The sequence below is a fragment of the Passer domesticus genome, chromosome 6 (assembly GCF_036417665.1).
Source record: "Passer domesticus isolate bPasDom1 chromosome 6, bPasDom1.hap1, whole genome shotgun sequence".
NCBI lineage: Eukaryota > Metazoa > Chordata > Aves > Passeriformes > Passeridae > Passer > Passer domesticus.
The window spans coordinates 69980513-70003298 of NC_087479.1; the positions used below are offsets into that span (position 1 = coordinate 69980513).

The window sequence follows — 22786 nt, forward strand, 5'->3', positions numbered from 1 at the left end:
GCCACGGGAGCCAAGTGAAACCAATGTGCAGCTGAAGCCCTCAGCATGTGCTTCTGTGCCTGCCCTTTGCCACAGGAATTCCTTCTGTCAGGCTGGGCACTGCCCTGTGCTGCTGTGACCAACCTGCCCTTGGGCACCTGGGCATGTGGGGGGGAGAGCTCAAACTCTGCCCAAAGCCTTGAGAGCCACGGCTGGTCCCAGCCAGAAGAGCTCCCAAAGCAGCAGTTCTCTCTCAGCTCCTGGCTGGGCACAGCTCCAGCCCCGCAGGCAGCACTGCAGTCAGGGCCACAAAGGTCCCTTGATGTCTGGAGCTCACTGGGCTGAAGATGCCCCAGTGCTGAGGCTCTGGCAAGGAGATCCCTGTGTTTTCTTCTCTGGAGGGCTCTGTCAGCCCAGACAGAGAAAACAAATGCTCATTAACAGAGAGAGGAAAAACTTGGACACATTCCTGTGCACCTCCCTCTTGGTACAGCTTTTCTTTCTTGCTTCTCTTGGACTCAGCCAGCAGTGGTGTCTCCTGGCTGTGAGTTGTGAGTGTTGTGCAGGGATGGACTTGGGGCAGTTCTGAGAGCTCCTTCCCACTCTCTGAAAAGGGCATTGCCTCAATGCAGTGAAACGTAAGAGGAAACAAATGGCCAAAGAGCAGAAATCCCCAAACATGTCACATCAGATCACAAAGAGTCTAATGGGACACAGCCATGTGGTTGGAGTGTGTGTATTGCACTCTGTATTATTAATTGATTGGTACTAAGTATTTCAGCAAGTAACTTCCAGGGCTTCCAGAACTGCCCAAGTGGCTGTGATCGCAAATTATTCACCAGAGCCACTTGCTCAAGATAAACCCCTCTGAACAAGCACATTTCTGAGCTTCTTTCTTGCTTAAACTGCAACCCCTTGGACGAGGACACGAGGCTTGACTCCATTTTCATCAGAAGGCTGATTTATTATGTTGTATATTATACTAAAATACTACATTACAACTATACTAAAAGAACAGAGAGAAGAAGATCAGAAGGCTACAAAGACAAGAATAGAATAGGAATGAATAACAAAAACCTGTGACTGCTCACAGCCCTGGCACAGGTGGCTGTGATCGGTCACTGATTGAAAACAATCTACATGAACCAATGGAAGATGCACCCGCGGCATTCCACAGCAGCAGATAGCCATTGTTTACATTTCTTTCCTGAGGCCCTCAGCTCCTCAGGACAGGAAAAATCCTAGCAGAGGCTTTTTCACTAAAAATCCTGGCAACACTTCTTGCTGTTTTTTGTTTTTGTTATTGTTTTTGGTTTGGTTTTTTGTTTGTTTTTTTTTTTTGTTTCCTTTCAGCTGCTTCCCTCTAAGTTCCAGCAGGAGAAGTTTCTCAGCACAAAGAAGGAGACCAGCACTGGGGGGAGTATTCTGCCCAGAATTGGCCCATGGATAGACCTGAGCAAGAATGGTCCAAAGGTAGCCTTTTCCTGCTCTTTTCCTTTCTGTTTGATAGCAAGTTTGAAGAGGGTGTGTGCTTGTGACAGGCTTGCCTCCAGCAAAACACCTCAGTGTCCAGGTGCTGTTGTCATTGCAAGCTGCTGGCAGTGGTGGACTGGGAGTCCTGATGTGCACTGAGCCAACACAGATAACCTCTGCTGCAGCTGCTGGGCTGTGCTGGAGTGTGGCTGCCATTGCTAAAACAATGGGGGAAGGCTGGGGACACAAAGGCACAACATTGGCATGTGCCATTCCCCTGCTGAAGGAGCCACCTCTTGCTTTGGTGTGGTCACCATCAAACGCTCGGGGTCACAGGATTCCCTCCACAGTGGCAGCGTTGGCCTTGGAAGGCCGAGGACCTGCAGGAATTCCTTCAGATTTAGCAGAACCAATTGCATTCCTGCTTTGGGTTGGAACAATGTGCTGGACCCTGACAGGGTGTTAGATTTTGCAGGCTGCCAGATGTGCAGGGGAGTAGCCCTGGGCAGAGGGGAATGGATGTGCTTTCTGTGCTCAGTGCCTGCTTAGAGGTGTGTTTCAAGCTGCTTTTGTGGCAGGACTGGCTCAGTAGAAAGCACAGTCCAAAGGGGCAGGTGAGCCAGGTGGGCTGTTGAGCAGGAAATTGGCAGTAAGAGACATGGAACAAAGTGGTTCAGGATTGGCCTGGAGAGGGGCCTTGGGAACACCCCAGGGAAGGGCACAAGTAAGGGACAGTGTGCTGCAGGCACTCCCTTCAGCAGGCTGTGTCTGCCCTGGAATCACAGGAGAGCTGCTGGTGTCTCTGCAGTGACAGTAGTGTGGCTGCAGAAGGCAGACAAAGCAGGGCAGAGTCTTCTCCAAGCAGTGTCTCTGCTCCAGAAGCATTTGCTGCTGTTGTGTCATTCCAGACGTGCCTCTACAATGGCATTAAATAAGATAGCAAGAATGACAAGAAAGCACCCAGTTAAAGCTCATGGGAAAAGGAGATACCAACTCTACTCTTACCCAAGTTGCTGAGGAAATAACTGAACCTTATCCACATTCAGCATTCACCTCATTTGTCCTTTTCCTGACTTCTGTTGTACTTTGTTTTTGCCTTTACCTCTGTTAGAAAGGCAGTAACTTTTAAATGCACAGAAAGAGGAAAAATCATCAAAGCAAAAGAAAACTGTTTATTAGTAACAAATCACTTGAGCCATGTGTGTCTCCTTGCCCCTGGAGAGGAGCAAACACAGCCTCCAACAAAATGGCAATCTTTGTATCCCCTTTGTACCCGGCCGGGACAGTCCCTGTCCCCTTTCCCCTTGGAGGGGCACTCAGGAACTTCCCTTCTCTCTGACCACCAACTTTTGTGTCCCCTCCCCTCTCATCCTCCTTCCTTTTGGTCAGGTCTTCAACCCCGTCCCTCTGCCAGCTCACAGCAACACCCAACAAACCAACCTGAACAAATCCAACCCACAAACAACACACAGAACCAACAAATTCCATCCTTTCACTTCATAACCTTTTGGCTTCATCCAAATGTCACCTCATCTCTGACACCTCCTCTGGTACTGTTCTCGTCATCCTGAGGCCTAAGTTCTAGATCCAAACAGAAATTTGCAGTTGTGTGGGCCTCAGTTTCCCTGTCTCAGAGTAAAGGACATCCCAGAATTGTTTCTCCTAGAGTCTGATGTAAATTTGTGGGTTTTACTTACTGCATGAGTGCTCAGGCCGTGCCCCAGGGGGCACAGGGCTGTGCTTAAGGAAAGTGCTGCCTGGCATTGTGGAGAAGGAAAGCTGGAGAAATCAAAAGAGTAGCTTGGCTTGAACCTGCTGGAAGCTGACCAAGCAGTTCTTGATCAGCTCAGAGCAGAGGTGGGTGAGCCACTGTTTGCCCAGTGTGTCCTGGGCAGATGTGCTCCCCCAGAGTCTGCACTTCACTGGGGGTCAGTGTAAGATTGTCCTTCATGAGCCTTCCTCCCAGCAGCTGAAGCTGTCCCTGCTCTCTCTCGCCTCTCCAGCTGCCGTCAGCTGCCCCGAAACAGAGCTTGTTTCAGGTTTCCCCACCAGAGATGGTGTTTCAGAACTTCGTGGCTCGGGAGGTCTCTGAAATGGTGCTGTCTGTGACGAATAAGGACAAGGTAAGTGCTGGCACCTGGAGCTTGAACCCTGTGCTAGAAGAGGAGAGTGCTGTCATTGTCCAAGTGGGCAGCAAAGCAAGTTATCTGCTGCAGCACATGCAGGACAAAATGTCTCAGCCCCTTGTTCTGCAAGATGATGGGAATCTTCGTGTGTTGGGAATTGTGCCCTGATTTTGGCCATGCATTGATGGTGTCTATCCCAAAGGAGTTTCCTTCTTTTGAAAGCTGTGGATTGATAGGAATGTTGAGGCCTGTACAGTTCTGACCTGCTCTCAAGCTTTGCCTTGAGTCTATAGCACCTCCTGTGTGTCCTTGGTTAATCTTGGCTCCTGGTAGGAATCTCTGCTGCTCTCAGCCTGTTGGGCTCCCTTTGTGCAGCTCACAGTCAAAGCTCAGGGGCTGAGTCTGCTCCACTTGATGCTGGAATCACTTCTCATTAAGGGCATTGGCACTGCAGGAAACGTGTTCTGGAACAGCCCTGGAATCAGAGTGATGTAGCAGAAGCAGTGGGAGCCCTTTAGGTGCCACTTGAGGCTCCTGCTAAGCTTCATCCCGCTCTGCTCAGCTTTTCCAAGAGCAACACGGTGCTCTGCTTTCCCTTTGGAGAGCCACAGCACATGCAAAGCCATGTGCTCCTGGAGGTTTCCACCTTCACTTGAAGAAATTGTGATGGTTTTGCAATTTCCCAAGAGAGTTGAGAGGGGAAAAGTTGAAAAATGTCAGCAGTTGTGTTCCAGTGTAACGAGGAAAACAGAGACCATTGGAATTTCAGTCAGGGCAACTTTTTCTTAGATGAGCCTTGTGCCAAGGGTAGGCTGGTGGGAACAGAAAGGAGGGAGTCCAAATCATCCGGTTTAGACTTGTTGAGATTATTTTGGTGCTCAGGGGTTGGTGATATCAGTGTGCTAGAAAATGCATGTTTGCTGTGTCTGTGAATGCCAGAGGGCAGACCCTGGCCTGTGGCTGCAGGCAGCAATGCCCAGCAGCCCAGCTTGCCTGCACAGGCAGCAAGAAGCCCTGGAGAGCCAAGATTGGCTTTTCATACTGGAAGCACAGTGTCAGTCAGTGCTGGTCATGTTTCTCCAGGCAGAAAATGCCTTTGAAGCCCACAGTCCATAGGCACAGCCTGTCTGTGTTTCTGTCACTTTTGACAAGATGATTGCTCTCATGGTTTTATGATTCTTCCTTGCTGCTTTACTGCCCATTTAAATTCTCTTTGCCATCTCCTTGTTTTAGGGATTGTCTTGTTGTGTTCCTTCTTTGGCTTTTCAGGTTTGCTTTTATTCCCAGTAAGGCCACAGTGTTTGGTCTCCTCTCTTGCTGGTCTGCCTGCATGACTCTATCCCCAGAATGTGCCTACCCAAACGTGATCTGCTAGAAGGGAATTTCTTCCTTCCCCCAGGAGAATGTGCTGGTTTGCTTTCAGGGAGCACATTCCCCCTCTGGAACATGACTGCATGGCTGAGTGCAGGCAGGAGCCAGCAGGTTTTTTGGCCTTGTTGAATGTACAGATGACTTGGTTCAGGTGCTCTGTCTCCATCCTGCTGGTGCTGACCTGCTTGGCCCTTCCTTGCCACCAGGCCCTGCCCCGCTGGCCCTGGCCAAAATGCTGGAGCCAGAGAGAAGGGACTCCAGCTGACCCTTGTGAATGATGTGCCTGCACCTGCTCAGCTGGAAGGGCTTTGGAAAAGGGGTCAAGGAGGGATGTCAGCAGGGCAGGGACAGGTCTCCTGTTGTCCTGTTTGCACAAGTGTCAAAATCATCATTTGATGTCTTTGCTGCAGATTCCTCGGCTGGTGAAGGTGTGCATGGAGAGCTGCCCTTATTTCCAGCTGGCGTGCCCCAGGGGTGTGTACCACACGGTGCCAGCAGGCGCCTCTGCCCCGTGCGCATCCACTTCAGCCCCTAGGAGAACAAGGTGAGCCTGGAGGAGCCCAAGCATAGAATTCTCTGCAAAGCCATTGTTTTCCCTGCACTCTGGGTGCAGCCCATTCCATGCTGGGAGCTTGGCTCCAGGCTGTGGGCAGGCAGCCTGCAGCCAGTCCCAGCTTGGCACGGGCTGCCAGGCACTGCAGCCAGGCCTGACAGGCTCTGCTTCCCCTCCCTGCACATCCCTGAGCATTGCCAAGGGAAGATGCCCAGGGAACAGGATGAAAATGACAGAGGGCTGTTGATAGATGTTGGGCCATCTCTAGGTACAGCGGAAGGGGGTTCATGATGATGAGGAACAAAGAGGTCAGAGAGCTTTCCTCCTTCCCGGCTGGCAAGAGCTTCCCTGCCTCCCCCTGGGCTGGAGCAAGGACGGTGCTTTTTCCCAGCCTCTGCTCTGCAGCCTTGCAGCTGTGCTGTCCCAGAGCGCAAGTGAGCATGGTGCAGCTGCAGGGCCAGGGCAGAGGATGTGCTGTGCCCGTGAGCCCGGCCTGGCACAGGCACAGGCACACTGTTGCCAGGTTTGTAGAAGGTTTTTGGCAGGTTTGTAGAAGGTTTTTGGCGGGTTTTTAGAAGGTTTTTGGTTGGTTTTTAGAAGGTTTTTGGCAGGTTTTCTGAATATTTTGCCGAGTTTTTAGTAGGTTTTTGCCAGGTTTTTTTTTGCTGGGTGCCCTTGGTCAGCAGGAGGTTGCTGAGCTGCAGGGGACTTGGACACCTGCCTGCAGGAGCTGGTGTAGGGCAGGTCCAAGCTGCAGGCAGAGCTGTGAGCCCAGAGCCCATGGCAGTGACGCTGCTGTGCCTCTGTCTTCATGCCTGTCCCTGTGCTTGCTCTGTCAGCTGGCACCCATTGCGTGCCAAAGGTGCTTTTGTGTGCAGGTTTGAACAGCAGTGCTGAGGCCCTGGCAAGTCTGATCTCAGTTCTGGGATCTGGGGGGTCAGTGTTGTGATCTGGGGGCTTGTTCATACAGAAGGGTTTAGGCCGTGGCATGGAAGGGAGGAAGCCTTGCAGGGAAACAAAGACAGGCTCTTTCCAACAGCATGCTAGAAAGCAATGTTAGCACTGTTACCACTGTTCTCCTCCTGACTTGGTTGGAGAGGCAAAGTTGGAGGGGAGTTCTGAGCCAACTATGTTTCTACACCAAGCCAGAGGTGCAGGAGCTCTTTGGGTGCAGCTGTTTTCTCATCTTTTTTTTTTTTGCTGCTTTGAGTCAGTTTAACTTTGTCCTATTCTCAAACAGTGGGAATATAGAAAGCTAAAGAGGAATGTCCTGTGTTCCCTAGCTCCATGTTCCTTAGAAGGGACTTAGGAATTACTGAACATCATTAAAATTTAGAGTAAAAATGATGGTGGCCTAGGGCAGTTCTCTGGATGACCAAGTGACAGAAGAGCTTAATGCCACTGAGACAGGTTTTGCAAAGTGCGCTAGTGCCTCTAAAATGTGACATATTAGTAGAGCTTAATGTTCATTTAGGGTGGGATAGGTAAATTGATGCCCTTGAAGAGTTATAGGAAATGGTTTTTCTTCTGCCATGGGGACGGCACTAAATGCCCTGTGCTGAGGCAGTTTCTTTTCCTGCAGGATTATTCCCACGAGCTCACCTGCATCACTACAAGGGGAAGGATAGTGGTGCCAATTCGGGCCATTGCTGCCCGAGCTGTCCTGGACTTCCCTGAGCAGCTGGACTTCTCCAGGTGTCCAGTCAAGAGCAGCAGCCAGAAGACTCTGCTGCTCCACAACTCTGGGAACCTGGAAGCTCGTTTCCAGCTGAGCACCCAGAGGTGAGGATCTGTCCTTGTGCAAAACACCTTTGAGTGATAACAGGGCTGGGAAAGAGCAACAAAAGGAGCCTGAGCATCCCTGCAGCCCTGGCTGGAAGGGAGCAGGATGGATGGCAGCTGCTCTTGCCTTCAGTGTTCTTAGCAGGATGCAGCCTTTGAGCTTTCTCTGTCCCAGCTTTCCTGGAGGCTGCTGGAACATGTTGGCAGCTGGCTTGCACCCTGCTGAGCACAAGCAGCTCCTGAAATGCTTTCTCAGCACTGTCAGCCAAACAGAGCCATTCTCTGGGAGGCCACAGGCACGTGGCCTTGCAGGGGTCCCTGCATCAGATGCCCAACATGAGCTGTGCTGCAGGCAGCCAGTGCAGTTCCTGTTCCTGAAGCTGATCTGATTTCCCTTGTCAGCGGAGGGCATCAGTCACCTCTTGTGTTCCATGATGAACCTTTGAAAGCCAGTTTAAAATTTCAAACAGAGATTTAAATCTCTGAATAAGGTTGTGCCCCCTTTTCCTTGAGATTTCTTTTTGAATACTCTGAAGTTCCTGTGTTTCTGCTGGTTTTTTCATTTTGGTTTAAGTGTTTGCCAAAAGATCATGAATTCTTCCTTGGGAACTTTCATGAAGGTCGAGCTCCTCTAATGCCTATCAATATACCACATGCCCATGGGTACTTGCACATGGTGTGTAGGAAATATGAGACATTTAGTGAATATTTGAAAAGCAATTGGGCTGATTTAGAAGATAAAAGTATAGAATAACTTTTGGAGGGGACCTCTGGCAATCATCTGAGCAGACACACTGCTCAAAGCAAGAGCAGTGTCTGGGGATTGCCAGGTGCCATTGGGAGATCTGGACCTGCCTTTAGATGCCGTGCAAGGAAACAAACATACAAAGGGCCCTAGTTAAACAGCAGAAGAAAACAGCCTATTAAACCCCTCTCCATACCTTATCTTTTTTGCCTGTCAGTAGTGCGGTAGTGCCTGTCAGGGTGCAGTAGTGATTCATTGAAAGGGTAGATGTAACAGGATGAGAACTATCTTAAGGAACAGCTCACAATTCACAGATAAAAGGCCAAAAATTTAGCTTGCCAGCCCCATCTATTGGCACTGGTATTTTCATTTGGTTATTACAATGTCAGGGATGTCTCCTTCACGGCTCTTCTATCTGTGGGCTCAGGCAACAGCTTAGTGATGTTGGCTGAAATTCAGAGGAGTTAAGTTCAGCTGTAGAGCTTGTGTCCTTGGGTCTTGGGGAGCCAGGTCTGTGTGAGAGATGACTGCTACAGCAGGAACAGAGGAGTCTGGTGGGTACAGCCCGGGGTGGGATGTAGGAGATGCAGGGGCTGATTTGCACTTGGTTTTTCAGTCCTGAAAACTGAGTCCTGAACTGGGCTGGATCCTCTTCTCCTGATAATTTGAAAAGAAGAAGATCCCTTCTTTCTCAGGCAAGCCCTGAAGTCTCCCCCAGGAGTGTTATTGCCATCCTGACATCTGAGGGCAGGAGCATGTAACATGGGGCAGCAGTGGGAATGGAATGGAATGGAATGGAATGGAATGGAATGGAATGGAATGGAATGGAATGGAATGGAATGGAATGGAATGGAATGGAATGGGATGGAATGTAGTGCTGAAGTGTGGCCAGGGATTCCCTTAACTGGCAGCTTCTCTGTTCCAGTGAAATTTTTGGCAGAAGAATAAGAACAGAATGCTGTGCCTTGCCCAGAGCAGGCACTGATCCCCGAGCCCCAGCAGAGAGCTGCAGCAGCCCTGGCATCACCCCTGGAGCACATGCAGGAGCTCTGGGGCTGCTGGGGCCTTGTCTTTCCTCCCCTCTCTCCAAAGCCTCACATCCAGCACATAAGCACTGCTGTCCTAAGGCTTCTCCCTCAGCCAGCAGGGATGTTCTCACCAGTGATAATGGGAACTGGTCAGGCCCATCATTGCAGCAATACATCCTTCAGGAGCTGAACCTGAAGCAAGTTCATCACTGCTGACATGAACAAAGTTCAGCTTGGCAGATGTTCTCTTTATTTTTGTGTGTGATGCATTCATCACCAAAGTCCCCAGAAGACACTTGGAAGTGACAGATTGAGCAGCAGCAAAGCACCAAGGCCAGGAACTTTTGTTTCCTCAGTGGGGCTGTAGGAGAGCACAAAGGCCAGCAGCTGCTGGGCAGAAGCACATTTCCCCTGAGCTCTCCCTGAGCATCAAAGCAGAGAGTCTTGTGTTTGTCAGGCAAGAGCTGTTCACCTGGTGACCAATCCTGATTGCTGCTGTTAAATCCAAAGTGCACCAACACATCTGCATCATTATTTCCAACACATTGCACAGGGTTTCTCTGCTGGGCCAAGCAAACAGTTACCAGTGTGGGTGACAACCCATAGTCCCAGACTGCATTGCTGGTAAATACACAGAAACCTCCTGTTCTGCTTCCTTGATGTGCTCCTGTTCATGGTGCTTCATTGAGCTGGGATTGGATCCTTCAGACTGGAAATGGCATCCTCCTTTTGGGTTTCCATGTCACTGTATTGCTCTAATGTGCGTTTGCACTCTTTTCAGAGTTTTGACTGCTCCCTTTCTTAGCGTAGCTTTCATTGAAGTACTGCTAAAATGTGCCCTTTTTAGGCTCAATCAGGATGTTTTCAAGGTAAAACACACCAAAGAACCACACTGCAAATTCAACAGTTATTATTCCTTGGTCTGTAAAAAAGGATTAATACAACATCACTTTCCAACATCACACATATAGTATTCATTTTAATATTTGCAAAAAGGCAATAATATAATAGGCATTTTTCACAGTGCTGGTAACATGGAGCTGCAACCCAACTCTGTCTCCCCTTCCCAGGGAAGTCCTGCTCCATAATCTTTATCTGCCTCCCCCAGCAGCTCAGTGGGAGGAAAAGCCACTTGAAGTGGCTGGTGGATTCTCCCTCGGTTTTAGCAGAGGCTTTGAGCCAGGAGGTTCCCTTGAGGGATTCTGGCTTTGGAAACCTCTTGCGAGCCTGCAGATATGGAGTAAAACTACCTGCTATGCCAGTGAACAGCAAGTTATCCTGTGATCCCTCTGAGACCCCCAGGGCTTGGGGTCAGCCCTTGCTGGGGAGCGGCTGCTTGTGAGAAATAGCCACTCACTTTTCCTAAGTTTAGAAAGGTTGATTAAACCTTATCAAAAATACAACAGAAGACTGGATAGAGAAGATGTTACGGAAGGATTTTCCCCAGGTGTGCTCGCCCACACAATGGAGGTTTTGCCTTTTAACCCTTTAGCCTCTCCCAAAATTCTGACCATCGACCCCTTCTTCGCTGTCCTGTGGTGGAGTTCACTTCCTCCAATCTTGATTGGAGGTCAGATGTCACCATGGTGACACGCTGACCCTCCCAAATATCCCAACCCCAGCTGTCCCTTGATAACAACTCGGGGTAAAAAACCCTTTTCTTAACCTATAGACATGGTATTTGTCTGTTAATGGTGAGAGTCAGTCGTGGCATTGCTCATCTGTCACACTGCTGCTCCTCCCCAGGTGCTTTGCTCTCCTGCACTCACACTTCTCTCTGCAAATCTGTGGCTTATTAAACGACCTGCTGGCTTTGTGTCTCCTCTGGCTGCAGGCAGAGTCTTTTTGGGCAGTCACAGACAGAGCTGCGGCAGGAAAAATTAATGGAGGAGAAAGAAACAGGGAAAGAGAAGGGCTCTTGTGAAGATCGTGCTGCCAGCCTGAGAGCCCCAGGGGAGATGGCAAAGGTGCACCAGGACCCCATGTTCTCGGATGACGTTTCTTTCATTGAGCCAATGGTAAGTGATAGCTGAGAACCTCATTTTCCTCCTTTTCCTCCTCTCCCTCTTTCTCCTCCCACCCACTGCAACCCTGGCTGTGGTCACGGGGCAGATCCTCAGCTGGCCCCACATGCTGGGAGGGAGGGCATTGAGTTTCTGGTGCAGCTGCAGAGCTGACCTAAAAATGCTAAAATGCTCAAAGCATTTCTGGCCTGGAGGGTCAAGGCAGGGCTGGGAGCCTGACAAAGCCGAGCTCTGCTGCCAGGGCTGGAGCTCAGGGCACTCCGTGCGTGTCCTTGCAGTGTCACAGGGAGCAGTTCTTGTAGGCAGGGGCTGCCCCCACACGTGGGGCTCAGCAGAGGCTGTTGCAGCACTGCCAGCTCACACACTGACCTGAAGCTGGCAATGGTTGGCTGGGAAAAGGAGGCCAAACTCAGCCCAAGGTTAATCCCAGAAATGCCAATGGCCTCCTGTAACCACGCCTTGCACTATTTCTGAGTCTGCCTTCCAGTGCCATCTGTTAGCCTGGACACAAGGCTAGAAGGTTTCACTGGGCCTTTTGAGTTCTCCTGCACACAGGGACAGAAAACCTTTTCCTTTTCTGTTTGTGCAAGCAAACTGCCACGTGCTGCCAGCAGCCAGAGCCCTGATTCTGAGCACTGGCATTGTGAGAGATGATGAATGCCTGGTGTGTGCACAGTGCAAAATCCCTTCTCCCCTTGGAGTAAAGCCCAGAATAATCCCAACCTCTGCTTTCTTTCAAAACAGGTTAAACTAATATTTTTATTTCTGGGGGAGGGGATCATGATCTCTCCTTGTGAAGAGCCACCAGTGCACATTGGCACTTACATCCCAGTGCAGCTGACAGCAGCATGATGTGAGCAAGAGCTTGTGTCAGAGCAGTAGGAAATTGTGGAGAGTGGCAGCTGACCAGCATTGAGAGCTTCCAGCACTGTGTTGAGCTGCCTTTGGAGGGTTTCCTTGGGCTCCTTGTGTTGTTCACTCATCACTGATGCTCTAAACAAAGGCTGACAGGACTATGGTTGAAAACAAGAAATGTGAAGTTTGAAGAGAAATGTTTTGCTGTTTCTGTTGTAGGAGGGAGAAATCGAGCCGGATGGTTTGGCCAAAATTAAGATGACTTTCAAACCCCTGGAAGCAGTGGAGTATCAAAGTGTGGCTTGTTGCAGCATCTCAGGTGCAGCTCCTGTGCCCTGCTTCTCTCCCCCTCAGTGCAGCCATGGTGCAAGCCTGAGCCCACTGGGCTGCCCTGGCAGTGCTGGGAAGAGTCCCTGGCCAGCAGGGCAGTGCTGGCACATCCCCAGTGGCCCTGCAGCTCCCAGGGAGTGTCCCGTGCAAGGCCAGGGCTCAGAGTGCTGTGTCTGGGTTCCTGATCCCAGCACAGCCCAGGCAGTGCAGGGAGAGGTTTTCATGCCATGCCTTTGCTGGCATTTCCTCAAAGGCCAGAGAGCTGCAGAGCAGAGCAGCTTTAGTGAACAAGCACTAAGCCCCTGCAGGCCCCTGGCCTCCAGGATGGCTCCACTGGACATGGATCCATCATCAGGTGGCAGGAGCTGGGTTAGAAATGTGCTCCCTGAGCCTGGATCAGCTCCCACTGGCCAGACACCAGCAGAGCAGAGGTGGCTGAGCCCCACTGAGCCCAGGCTGTTGGTAGAAGGAGCAGCCTTGGCCAGCAGCTGCTTCTCTCCCTGTGTGGGAGCTGTCACCTTGCAGCTCTCAGTCTGTGGAAACAGAGCCCAGTGCTGAGGGTCAGAAGGTGAGGACTTGGGCAACAAAGTCCTGTGCTGCTGGGCCAGGTAGTTTGGTAATTGCCCAGCTCTGGATGAGCTTTGTGCCTTCACTGAATGGATTTCCAAGCTCCTCTAGGTGCATGGGAAGGAAAGCACAGAATCCTAGGATGTTAAGGATGGAGTGGACCTTAAAGATCATCTAGTGCCAAGGCCCCTGCCATGGGCAGGGACACCTCCCCCTAGAGCAGGTAGCTGCAAGCCCCATCCAGCCTGGCTTTGAACACTTGCAGGGCTGGGACTTGCACAACTTCCCTGGGGAACCTGCTCCAGTGTCTCACCACCCTCACAGGAAAAAATATCATCCCAAATATCTAACCTAAATTTCCTTTCCTTCAATTTCTACCCATTACTGCTTGGTCTGCCCCTCCAGGACCCCTGAGATGTTTGAAACTCAGCAAACTGGTGGCTCCAATTGGAAACCAGCCCGAGGAATGGGTTAGGAATTAGAAGTCAGCCCCAAGGGATATCTGTTGAGGGAAGAGAAGGGTCCATATCTTGTCCTGCAGCATCAGGAGCTGGTGGCATCCAGCTCAGAGTCAGGGACTAGCACTGAGGCAGCCTGGAAAAGACAGTGTGACAGAGGGAATGCTTGTACTGAAATGGACATCTCTCCCCAGGCCGTGAGAATAGGCTGCCCCTGCAGCTCAGAGGGGAAGGCCAAGGACCCTTGGTTGAGCTCAGCTGTGACACTCTGGACCTTGGGGACATTTTTGTCAATACCCCCCATGTCTGTGAGGTGAGCAGCAGGGCTGGGGATGGATGCTGATGGCTCCTGAGGCAGCAGCAAGCCTGGTGGAGCTGTGGAATTCCTGCCAAGCTGAGCAGTTGTGAGCAGGGAATATTTGATGTGCTAGTCCAGTCTGGGGGGTCAGAAAGGTGTGTCTGTTGTTCATGAAGGCCCAGCCCCTGCTTTTGGGCAGCCTTCCTTAGGGATCAGCTGGGAGGCTTCCTGCAAAACAAGCCCTTGGCAGGTGCAACCAGCACTGGGTGCAAAAGCTGCATGTTCAGAGGCTTTTGTGGCAGTGCCAGACACAAGGCACCTTTGGACTGGGCTCTGCAGAAGCAGCTGGAACCAACTGGCTGCCTTTGAGCTTCAGTCCACTGCCAACAGCTTCCAGTCAAGGGTCTCCTGCTCATTCCTGGAAGTCCCAGGAAAGCCTTGGGAGTTCTGTCCCTTGCTGACCAGTCCCACACTTCAGCCTTGGTGCATCTCTGGCTCTGGAAAGAGAAAAGTGTTCCTGGGAAAAAAGCAAAGGATTTTTCTACCTATTTGCGTCCACCCCCCAATAGTGTCAAGCTTGTAAAAAACTCATGAAAGAGCAACTGAAAAGAGGCAGGAAATGAGGCACTGCATCAGGGCAAACACTTTCAAAAGCTTGACTGTAGAAGAGAAAGACACCACGAGTTTTCTATACCAAAAGATGGTGCTGTGTGTACATTTTGCTGCTGATGCCTCATTATAAATGTCTTGTTTCCATGGTGTGGGAAAAGGTGAATGAGGTGATGGTGCTGTTGGAGCTGTGCAGGCTGGGGCAGCAGCAGCTCAGTGCTGATTCACTAGGCAGCTGCAATCACCCCACGTTGCTCTCAGGGCCAGGTCTCCATGAGCTGGGTGATGCTGCCCAGAGGTGCACTGCTCTGTGTCCATGGGATAACCCCAGGGTGACTGCAGGTCTGTGCAGCTGCCACTGCTTTGCATGAAAACCCAAAGGCAGAACTTGTCCTCTTGTATCTTCTGACTTCTGCCATTCAGCAGCACAAAGCATCTTCTGCCTTTTGTGGCTGTTCATTGCATCCTTAGACAATAACTCCCAAGAAGGGAAGATTCCACACGAATTTCCACTTTGCTTTCTTGCTGCTGCAGGTGAACCTGATCAACCAAGGAGCTCTTGATGCTCCCTTCAGCTACATCCCTTCGGCCACAAAGGTGGGCTTGGGCTTCAAGTTGGCACCCCAGGAGGGCATCATTGCAGCAGGTGGGAGCCAGACTCTCCAGATCTCCTTCAGTGCCACCGTGTTGGGGAGGTTTGAGGAAGAATTCCGGTTCAGTCTGGCTGGATCTCCTACGCCTGCCATCCTGACCATCAAGTAAGGACCCTGGGAGCTTGGTGGGCACATCTGCAGCTGTCTCTGGGACATGCCCCACCTGCCTCCTGTTGGGGTGGAGCAGAGAGAAAAGGTGTTTGCTGAGGTCTTCATCTCAGCTCTGATGCTGGCATTGCTTTAGTGGGAGGATGCCTCCTGCCCTGTGTGGTACCTGGAGCTGGAATGACTCCTCCCTGCAGGGATCTCCCTCTGCCCTGGGCCATGGCAGGCAGTGGGATGGATCAGCTTTGGGCAGCAGCTGCTCTGGGATGTCCCAGCTGAACAGCCAGCAAGGCCCCCAGGGCTTTGGAGATGGGCCAGCCTGGGGCATTCTGCAGCAGCAGCAGTGCTTTTAAAAACTTCTGTCAATAATCCATGCCAGATGGGCAGCAGCAGCCTCACCTCCCCTCTCATGGCCATGCTGTGGGGGACAAGCTGTGCTCCCTGCTGCTGTGCCCAGAGGGCTCTGGTGCCTCCTGTGCACAGCCAGGAAAGGGCTGATGTGGGAATCAGGGAACCGTGCAGCAGGAACTGTGCCAAGGACTTGGGCATCATCCCCTGGGCTGGTGCCATGGCAAGAGATCATCCTGGCCCAGCACAAGGGACAAGGGGTGATGATAGGGGAGGCAGAGCTCAGTGCTCAGCACCACAGCAGCGCGAGGCCCTGTCCCTGCCAGCCTGAGCCATGTGCTGCTAGGATAATGCAGTGGGAGCAGGAGAGCTGATGCTGGCTGCTCTGCAGCTTTGGAGCTGGGCTGCTGCTCTTGGGAGGCACTGGGGCAAGGCAGTGAAGAAATGAAAGCAATCTGCACTGGATTATGGCAATAAGATAAGGGAGATGGATGAACAAGAACAAGGAAGTTATTACTTAGCAAGAGCAAAGTGGTGAGTAGGTCTGCCCCCAGTGGAGAAAGAATGATGATGGCTTTGTTCTTGGAGGAAAAGTGCTGCTTTTTTATTTTGGAGATCAAGAGGGAACCTTCCACCATCCAATAATTGATTCTCCTCTGTCCCTCCCCTAACTGGTGATGGGATGTTTGTGCATCAGCAGCTTTCTCCTTGAGCAAGGGCAGGTGTCTCTTGTTGAGATGTGTGGAGCAGAGCCAGGGGCAGTGCTGTGAATCCAACAGAAGGCACAGGTCACTGGGCCTGGATTTTTAACCACAAGGCAGAGTGGGCATGAATTGGCATCAGCCATGAAATCAACTGGGGAGTGTTGTGCAGCTTCAAGTGCTGCTTTCAGTGGGTGTTGGTGACTTTTGCAGTGTGTCTGCTGATTTCAAGGACAGGTGAGGTGCTGTGCTAGATTCAGGACCCCCTTGTTTGGTTGTTGAAGCTGTTGCTCTTGGCTGTGCCAGCTGGTGCACTGCTGGCAAGCTGGTCCTTTCCTCTAGGATTCATCTGTCCCCTGTGTAGAAGTGTTGCTGCTCTTTTCAGAGGATGTTTGGGGCTGCCCTGGGTTCATGGCTCAGAACTGTGTCTGTAATGATGGTGTGGGTCAAACTCTGCTGAGAAAGCTCCTCCATGGGAACAGCAGTTCCAGCTAAGAAGTAGCAAAGCAGGAACCTGTGTCTGGCAGGGCTGGTTACAGAAGTTTGTGGGGACACCTTGATGTCCATGCCATTGCAGATGGGGAAACTGAGGCCCGGAGCCATGTCTGGCTGTGTGTTCAGGGTCCTTCATGGGACCAGCAGCATCCCGGGGGCTTTTCCTGCCTGCCCTGTGCCCAGAGCCCATCAGTGGCTGCTGGCTGCTGGCCACTTGGCTTTAGCTGCCTCCTGTGCCCAGGGGCACTGTGCTGAGCACATGGTGTGTGCTGGTTTGAAAGGCACGGTGCCCTGACACCAGGTTTGTGCCCCCGAGCCACGACAGCCGGAGCTTTGCAATTCCTTGAACCAAGGCATTTCCTGCTCTGTCCTCGCCATGCAGGGGCAGCGTCACTGGACCCAGTTTGCACTTCGACCTCCCTGAGCTCGACTTCGGGGACATCTCCTTTGGTGAGTGCTGCCTGGGCTGGGACACAGCGGGAGGGATCTGTGCCTTCCAAGGGAAAAGCATCCCTCCCTCCTGCTCTGCCCCAGCAGCCTCTTCAGGGTGGGAACTGCAGGGCTGCTGGTGCTGCAGGGAGCATTTGGCCATTGTCAGATCAAACAGAAGCAAGGCATAGAAAGTCAGGATTTTCTGGTGTCTGTCCTGCTTGAAAAGACAGATGTCTGCCAAGGAAGGTGGGAATCTTCCTGGAATGGAAAGATGAGCCCCTCCCTCCAAATGATGATACCTTTGAAATTACAGAGCTCAAACGATGGGGAAAGGAATAACAGTTCTTTCCTAGACTATATCAGGAGAGCCCAGAGAACAAGAGCAGATGTTTGCCAGCTGCCAAGTCCCGTTTTTTCCCTTTGGTGCAGTGAGGATCCCAGCAGGAGGAGCTGTGGGCTCTGGCAGGGCAGTGATCCCCTGCCAGCCGGCAGCGGCAGGGAAGGAGGGAAATGCTCCTTTTGCAGAGGGACAGAGGGCAGGGGGATGTGGGCAGTGCCTGAGAGCAGCAGGCAGCAGCGGGGAAGGCAGGCAGGGTGGGTGCCAGGCTGAGTTGCAACCAGGGCAGTGCCGGGGCCAAGCACACAACCTCCCGCAGCAGCACGTGGCCGAGCTCCCATCCCCGAGCGGGAGGAAGGGAAGCTCCGCTCCCTGCCCAGCCTCAGCTCCCACTGCACAGCGCCCACGGCATCACGCCACAGCTGCCAAAAACCCCCAAGGGAAAAGCCCACCCCCAGGGCCAAAACCCCCAAAACCCCTATCCCCCTTCCCAGACCAAGGGGAGCATTCACTACCAAGCCTGAACCCAGAACAAGGAAGGTCATGGACTTTTTAAGGAAACTACTTGCCTTTCCTGAGCTGCTTCTGTCCCCCCCTGCATCACCATGGAGGCACTTGTCAAGTTGCCTTCTTGAAGAAACGAAACAAGAAAGGCAACCAATGGAACTATGGTTCTGAACCAGGAGATTGATCCTGCTGGATCTGCTTTCATTCCTAAGGTCTCTTCAGCTGAAGGCAGCTGTTGTATCTTTGCTTCTTTGGAACTGTTGACTGTTGTCTGCATGCCGTGAGCTCAGTCTCATTGGAGGTTTTGCCATCTGCGTTTGTCCTTGTTGTGCCTCTCTTGCCTCCCTGCTGGAGTCACTGCTGGAGCTGGCAGTGCTCACTGGGATGGGCACAGAGAAGCTCTGGGCTGCACCTGCAGTTGTTTTTTCTCCCCATCTGTGTTCCAGTGCCTCTTGGTGAGCAGGCCTGGGGAGAAATCTCCTCCCCACAGAGCTGCCAGCCCAGCCAGATGTCCACTGCAGAGCAGCTTGTGGCTGCTCTCCAGGCTCTGCAGGACATCCCCACCATGAGTGGCTGCATCTCTGGCTTTCCAGCATGGAAAGCAAATCCCAGAGCTCCAGTGGGGTAAAGCCTTGCAGGCAGCAATCCCAGTGAGCAGCATGGGTGTGATGTTCCCGTTTGTTGGGTGAGGTGGGACCTGGTTCCTCATTGCCAATCTCCAAGCAAGGCTTGGCGTGCCCCCTGTTGAGTGGGCTCTGAGCTGTCTCGTGCTCAGTCTGTTTGGCCCAAACCAAGAGATGCCTTAAAGATCCTGCAGAGAGAAGCTGCATTGGGCTGCTTTGCCTCACGTTCTAGTTCCTGATTCCATCCTCACTTTCTTTTGCTGTAGCTTCTTCTCAATGCTGACTCACTGTTTATCTATCTTGAAAAGGGTGGGAGTGTTGGCAGGCTGAACAGGGAATTTGACAGCTTGAATTCTCAGAGGAAATGCTCGGTCTGGGTGCACACTCATCACTGGGAGATCACTGGTGCTGGTTTGGGGCAGGTGAGGCAGCTCCTCCCCATCGCCAAGAGAGAAGCTTGCAGTGTTCAGCAGGGCTAGGAGTGGGCATTTTCAAGGCTGCAGTCTGCAATCTGTGTCAGAGGGAACTGAGTGACGATTCATTCCTCATGCAGCTTCTGGCTGAGCTGTAGTTCAGATAATCCAGAGCTAAACTCCAGTCCCACTTTCATCGTGCCAGGCCATTCCCAGCAGGAGTCATGCCACAGTGGGAGCCTCAATGGATGTTGGTGTCCTTTCCTAGGCTTTCCCTACACCCAGCGCTGCCGGCTCACTAACAGCTCCCCGGTGCCCGTGACGTTCCAGCTCCGCATGTCGTTCGATGGCACGCAGCCGGCCGTGGACAGCGTCGATCAGATCCGCTGCCACAGTGACCCAGCCTGGAGGAAGGGCATTCACTTCTATGTGGAGCCCCGGGAGTTTACAATCACTCCCAGCAGAGGGACCATCCTGCCCCAGGGACACCAGGACATCCAGGTACGGGCAGAGTGCAGCCAGAGACGCTTCAGCACCAGGGCTGCAGCTGCACTGCAGTGTGGGAGGGCTTTAGCTCTGCTGCAGCTTTGAGCATGGTGTGAGTGAGAGATCTGCACTGCTCTGAGGCCTCTGCCAGCTGCCTTACTCGGGGTGTTCCTCAAGGAGCACTGTTTTCTTTCCAAAATCATATGCTGAGGTCACATACCATATGGTCAAGGCCAGAAGTCACTCTTGTGTTCTTGAGAGCCATTTATTTGATTGCAAGTGGGCAGAGCAAAGATGAGGGCAGAAGGTGGTTGTTAGAGGGATGTCATTGTAGAAAGCAGTTAGCTTTTCTTCTTGGTGTGATTTCCCCTCTCCTGGGGAGCAGAAGGATTTGTGTTCACTGCAGGAATCTCCAGTGGAGACAAAAAACTCTGCAGCCATGAACTGCCCAGCACCTGCTGGGCCACACTTTGCCCTCAGCTTCCTGCTGTAAAGCTGAACTTGTTGTGTTCAAGTCAGATTTCTTCTGCATTTATGTCATTGTAGTCAGATGAGAAATTGGGGCCTTAATTTGAATACAGTGGTGTGTAGAGCTTTAGTCTAATGTTTTAATGTAGCTGAGCTATGCCCTGATAGCAAGGTGTGTTTAACACATCTGCTATTGCCAGAAGGCTTTTGTTGCTTTGAGACTGTGCTCTACACATGGAGCAGCAGCAGAATTAAGACAAAATCTTCCCTCAAGGACTGGAGGATATCACACGTGGATAATGAGCTTTTGTAAGGAAGAATTTCCTGTTCTTCTCTTCCACCAGGTGACCCTGTGTTCCAACTCGGTGATGGAGTTCTACAGGAAGATGCTGGTGGATCTGGAGGGTTTTGGCAAGGGAGTGGCATCATTGGTCATCACAGCCAGGTACCAGCCCTTCCCTGGCCTCCCCCAGCCCCTGCCTTGCCCAGGCTTTGCTGGCTGCAGCTGCCAAGGAGAAGTGCTGGTTCATGAGCTCATGTTGTGCCAGCTGGGCATGAGAAGAGCCAAGCTTGGACAGCAGCCTGTGGTGAAAAGCAGCCCTGCTCCCAGCCCAGCAGGGTCCTGGGCCCTTTTCTGAAGGCACCAGGAATGAGATCATTTCTTGGCCTGGCTTTTGGTGCTTGAGGTGGAACAAATTTCCCCAGGGCCTCCTCTCCTTCTTGCTGCAAGAGGTGGAGTTGTGCTGGGTGCGAGCACCGTGCATTGGTTTGGGACACAGCAAGCAGCCTGCTGAGAGCCAGGCTCTGGTTCTGTTCATGAGGGCACGTGGCAGGGGGGAAGTGGCTGCCAGCAAGAGTGCTGAGGGCAAGGTCTCAGGAGGGGAAAGCAGCCCTTGATGTGGCAGCTCAGCTCTAGATTTTCTCCTTCCCTCTGCTTCCCACTCTGAGCTTGAATGTTCTCAGGGTTGAGAGCAAAAGTGGTTGTTGCTGCAGCAGAATTCCATCCTGCTGTGCTGCTGTGGGTGTCAGTGGAATGCCAGGAGGGATGCAGTTCCCTGGGACTGTTCCCTCTCCCAGGCAGAGCCATCCAGGCAGTGCCTGGGCTGCCATTTTGTCAAGCAGGTGGGCTGGGGACAGTCAGTGCCTGGAGCTGTGGAGGGAAGGAGCCAGGGAGCTGTAGGGCCTGGGAGGGGCTGATCAGCCACTCTGGAGGGCAGCTGGTGTCTCGTGCCCTCCAAGGCTGGGGCAAGCAGCTGAGTTCCCAGGCAGGGCAACAGCACCATGGCAGAGAAGGGAGTCATTTTTCCTGGGCACTGGAGTTGTGTGTTCCTTGAGCCTTAGTGAGCTCTGTTCCTTGTTGGGAAGGCTCCCCTAGAGCTCATGGATCACTGGGACTGTTACAGGAGTCCTTGCAAGCCTTCCTGGGGAAAGGAGGGGCTGAGGCAGCTGTGGGACAAAGTGCTCTGCCTGGGGCACTTGGCAGCCTCTGGGTGCTGCCTCTCAGGGTTTGCCCCTCCTTGACAAGACCTGTTGGAGTGGGAAGATGTAGAAGGCAATTTATCACTGCAGGGCTGTTCAATGTCCATTTGACAGTGACCAGTGTGTTATGCTCCATCTCACAATCTTTGAGGGTAAATGTTCTCCATTCTCTCAGTATCTCTAATTCCCCTGGGCTCATCTCTTTGTCCAGATGTCTCGTTCCCAAGCTGCAAGTGTCCCCCCACGTGCTGCAGTATGATGAGTGCCTCCTGAAGGTGCCATATGAGAAGAAGTTCCTGATTAGGAATCCCAGCCACCTGCCTGGCTGCTACGGGCTCATTGAACAGGTTTGGCATCCCATCCACCTCCCCCTGTCAAATATTATTGAGGAGCTTATTAGGGGAAAAAAGGATTTGGACATGACCTTGCTGGTTTCTATTCAGTCTTAAAGATTTGCTGAGAACAGGATCCTAGCTGAATGTAAACTTGAGGATGCAGTTTAACCTGCTGAGGGAACAGCTTATGTTCTAGTCTTCAGGGTGTTTTCTTGTGGGAGATCTTAGAGGGTTGTGAAAGCTGCTGCATCCACAGACACCAGTGCCTGTGCTGGCAGCCTCCTTGCAGGATCCCCTGGGAATGCTAAGCCTACAATTCTTGCATCTTGTTTGTGCCTTTTACCTTTGTCCTGGGCATTTTTAAACACGTGTGTCAGTTGCTGTTGCGGTGGATGTTAGGGAGTGTAAAGTTTCTTCAGAGGTGCCTCTGAAGCTGCATTTCATTGTGTCTCTTGCAGAAACGCAAGGAGGACGCTGCTGTGCTCTACTCCAGCCCCAGGCCCTGTGGGATTGTCCAGCCTCACAGCACTGCAGAGATCCCAGTGCTGGTGGAAGTGCAGGCGCTGGGCACGCATCGCACCAATGTTCTCATCGGCGTGTTCGGGGATGAGAGAAACCCACTGGTGAGTGCAGGGGAGATGTGTGCCTCTGTGCAGCTGCTCCTGGCAGGCTGCAAAGGGCACAGGGATTCTGCCGGGGAAAACAGGCACAGGCTGCTGTGGAGAAGGCCAGGAGGGATGGGTGGCACAAACAGCTCATGCCTCACGGGTGGTAATCTCAGTGTCTGGCACAGAATGTCGTTGGTCTGAGCTGGAATCCAGGGTCACTTTAGTGCATTACTCTTGAAAATGCTGTTAACTTTGGAAACATCTGTTTGGAAATGGCATCTCTCTGAGCACAAAAGGGGATGTCAGAATACTTCTGGGAACCTTGAGCTTTCTGTCAACGAAAGGAAAGCTGGCATTTGAAGAGTGGTTGCAAGGATTGAAACTTACATTAAAACATAAGGAAATGACAATGACAAATTGCCTGAATGGCACCAAACATCTGAACCTGGGCCATTGTGGCACTGCATGTAAATCAGTGAAGAGGAAGGACAGGCAAGGCAGGCTGTGCCAGGGAGCCTGAGGTTTGACAGAACAGTTGCTTTCAACTCTCAGACTGCTTACCATAAAGAGGAGGGCTTCTCCCCACCAGAGGAACCAG

The 22786-nt window shown here is 52.0% G+C and overlaps 1 protein-coding gene across 8 annotated transcripts in view; it reads left to right on the plus strand.

Annotated features, from left to right (window-relative positions):
* Positions 1-22786, plus strand: part of LOC135303950 (hydrocephalus-inducing protein-like) — a 75704-nt gene that overhangs the window by 47355 nt on the left and 5563 nt on the right. For 2 of the 8 annotated variants that reach the window (XM_064426251.1, XM_064426250.1), the window contains exons 3-12: positions 1333-1452; positions 10892-11075; positions 12156-12255; positions 13486-13604; positions 14733-14956; positions 16883-16950; positions 19081-19313; positions 20111-20211; positions 21457-21592; positions 22039-22203. In XM_064426251.1, coding sequence (XP_064282321.1) covers positions 1442-1452; positions 10892-11075; positions 12156-12255; positions 13486-13604; positions 14733-14956; positions 16883-16950; positions 19081-19313; positions 20111-20211; positions 21457-21592; positions 22039-22203 — 1341 coding nt within the window. In that variant the 5' untranslated portion in view covers positions 1333-1441. Of the gene's footprint in view, positions 1-10; positions 1453-3455; positions 3576-5359; positions 5494-7084; positions 7285-10891; positions 11076-12155; positions 12256-13485; positions 13605-14732; positions 14957-16882; positions 16951-19080; positions 19314-20110; positions 20212-21456; positions 21593-22038; positions 22204-22786 lie in introns of those variants that run through there. The other 6 variants (XM_064426254.1, XM_064426253.1, XM_064426255.1 and 3 more) reach the window with 6 other exon arrangements.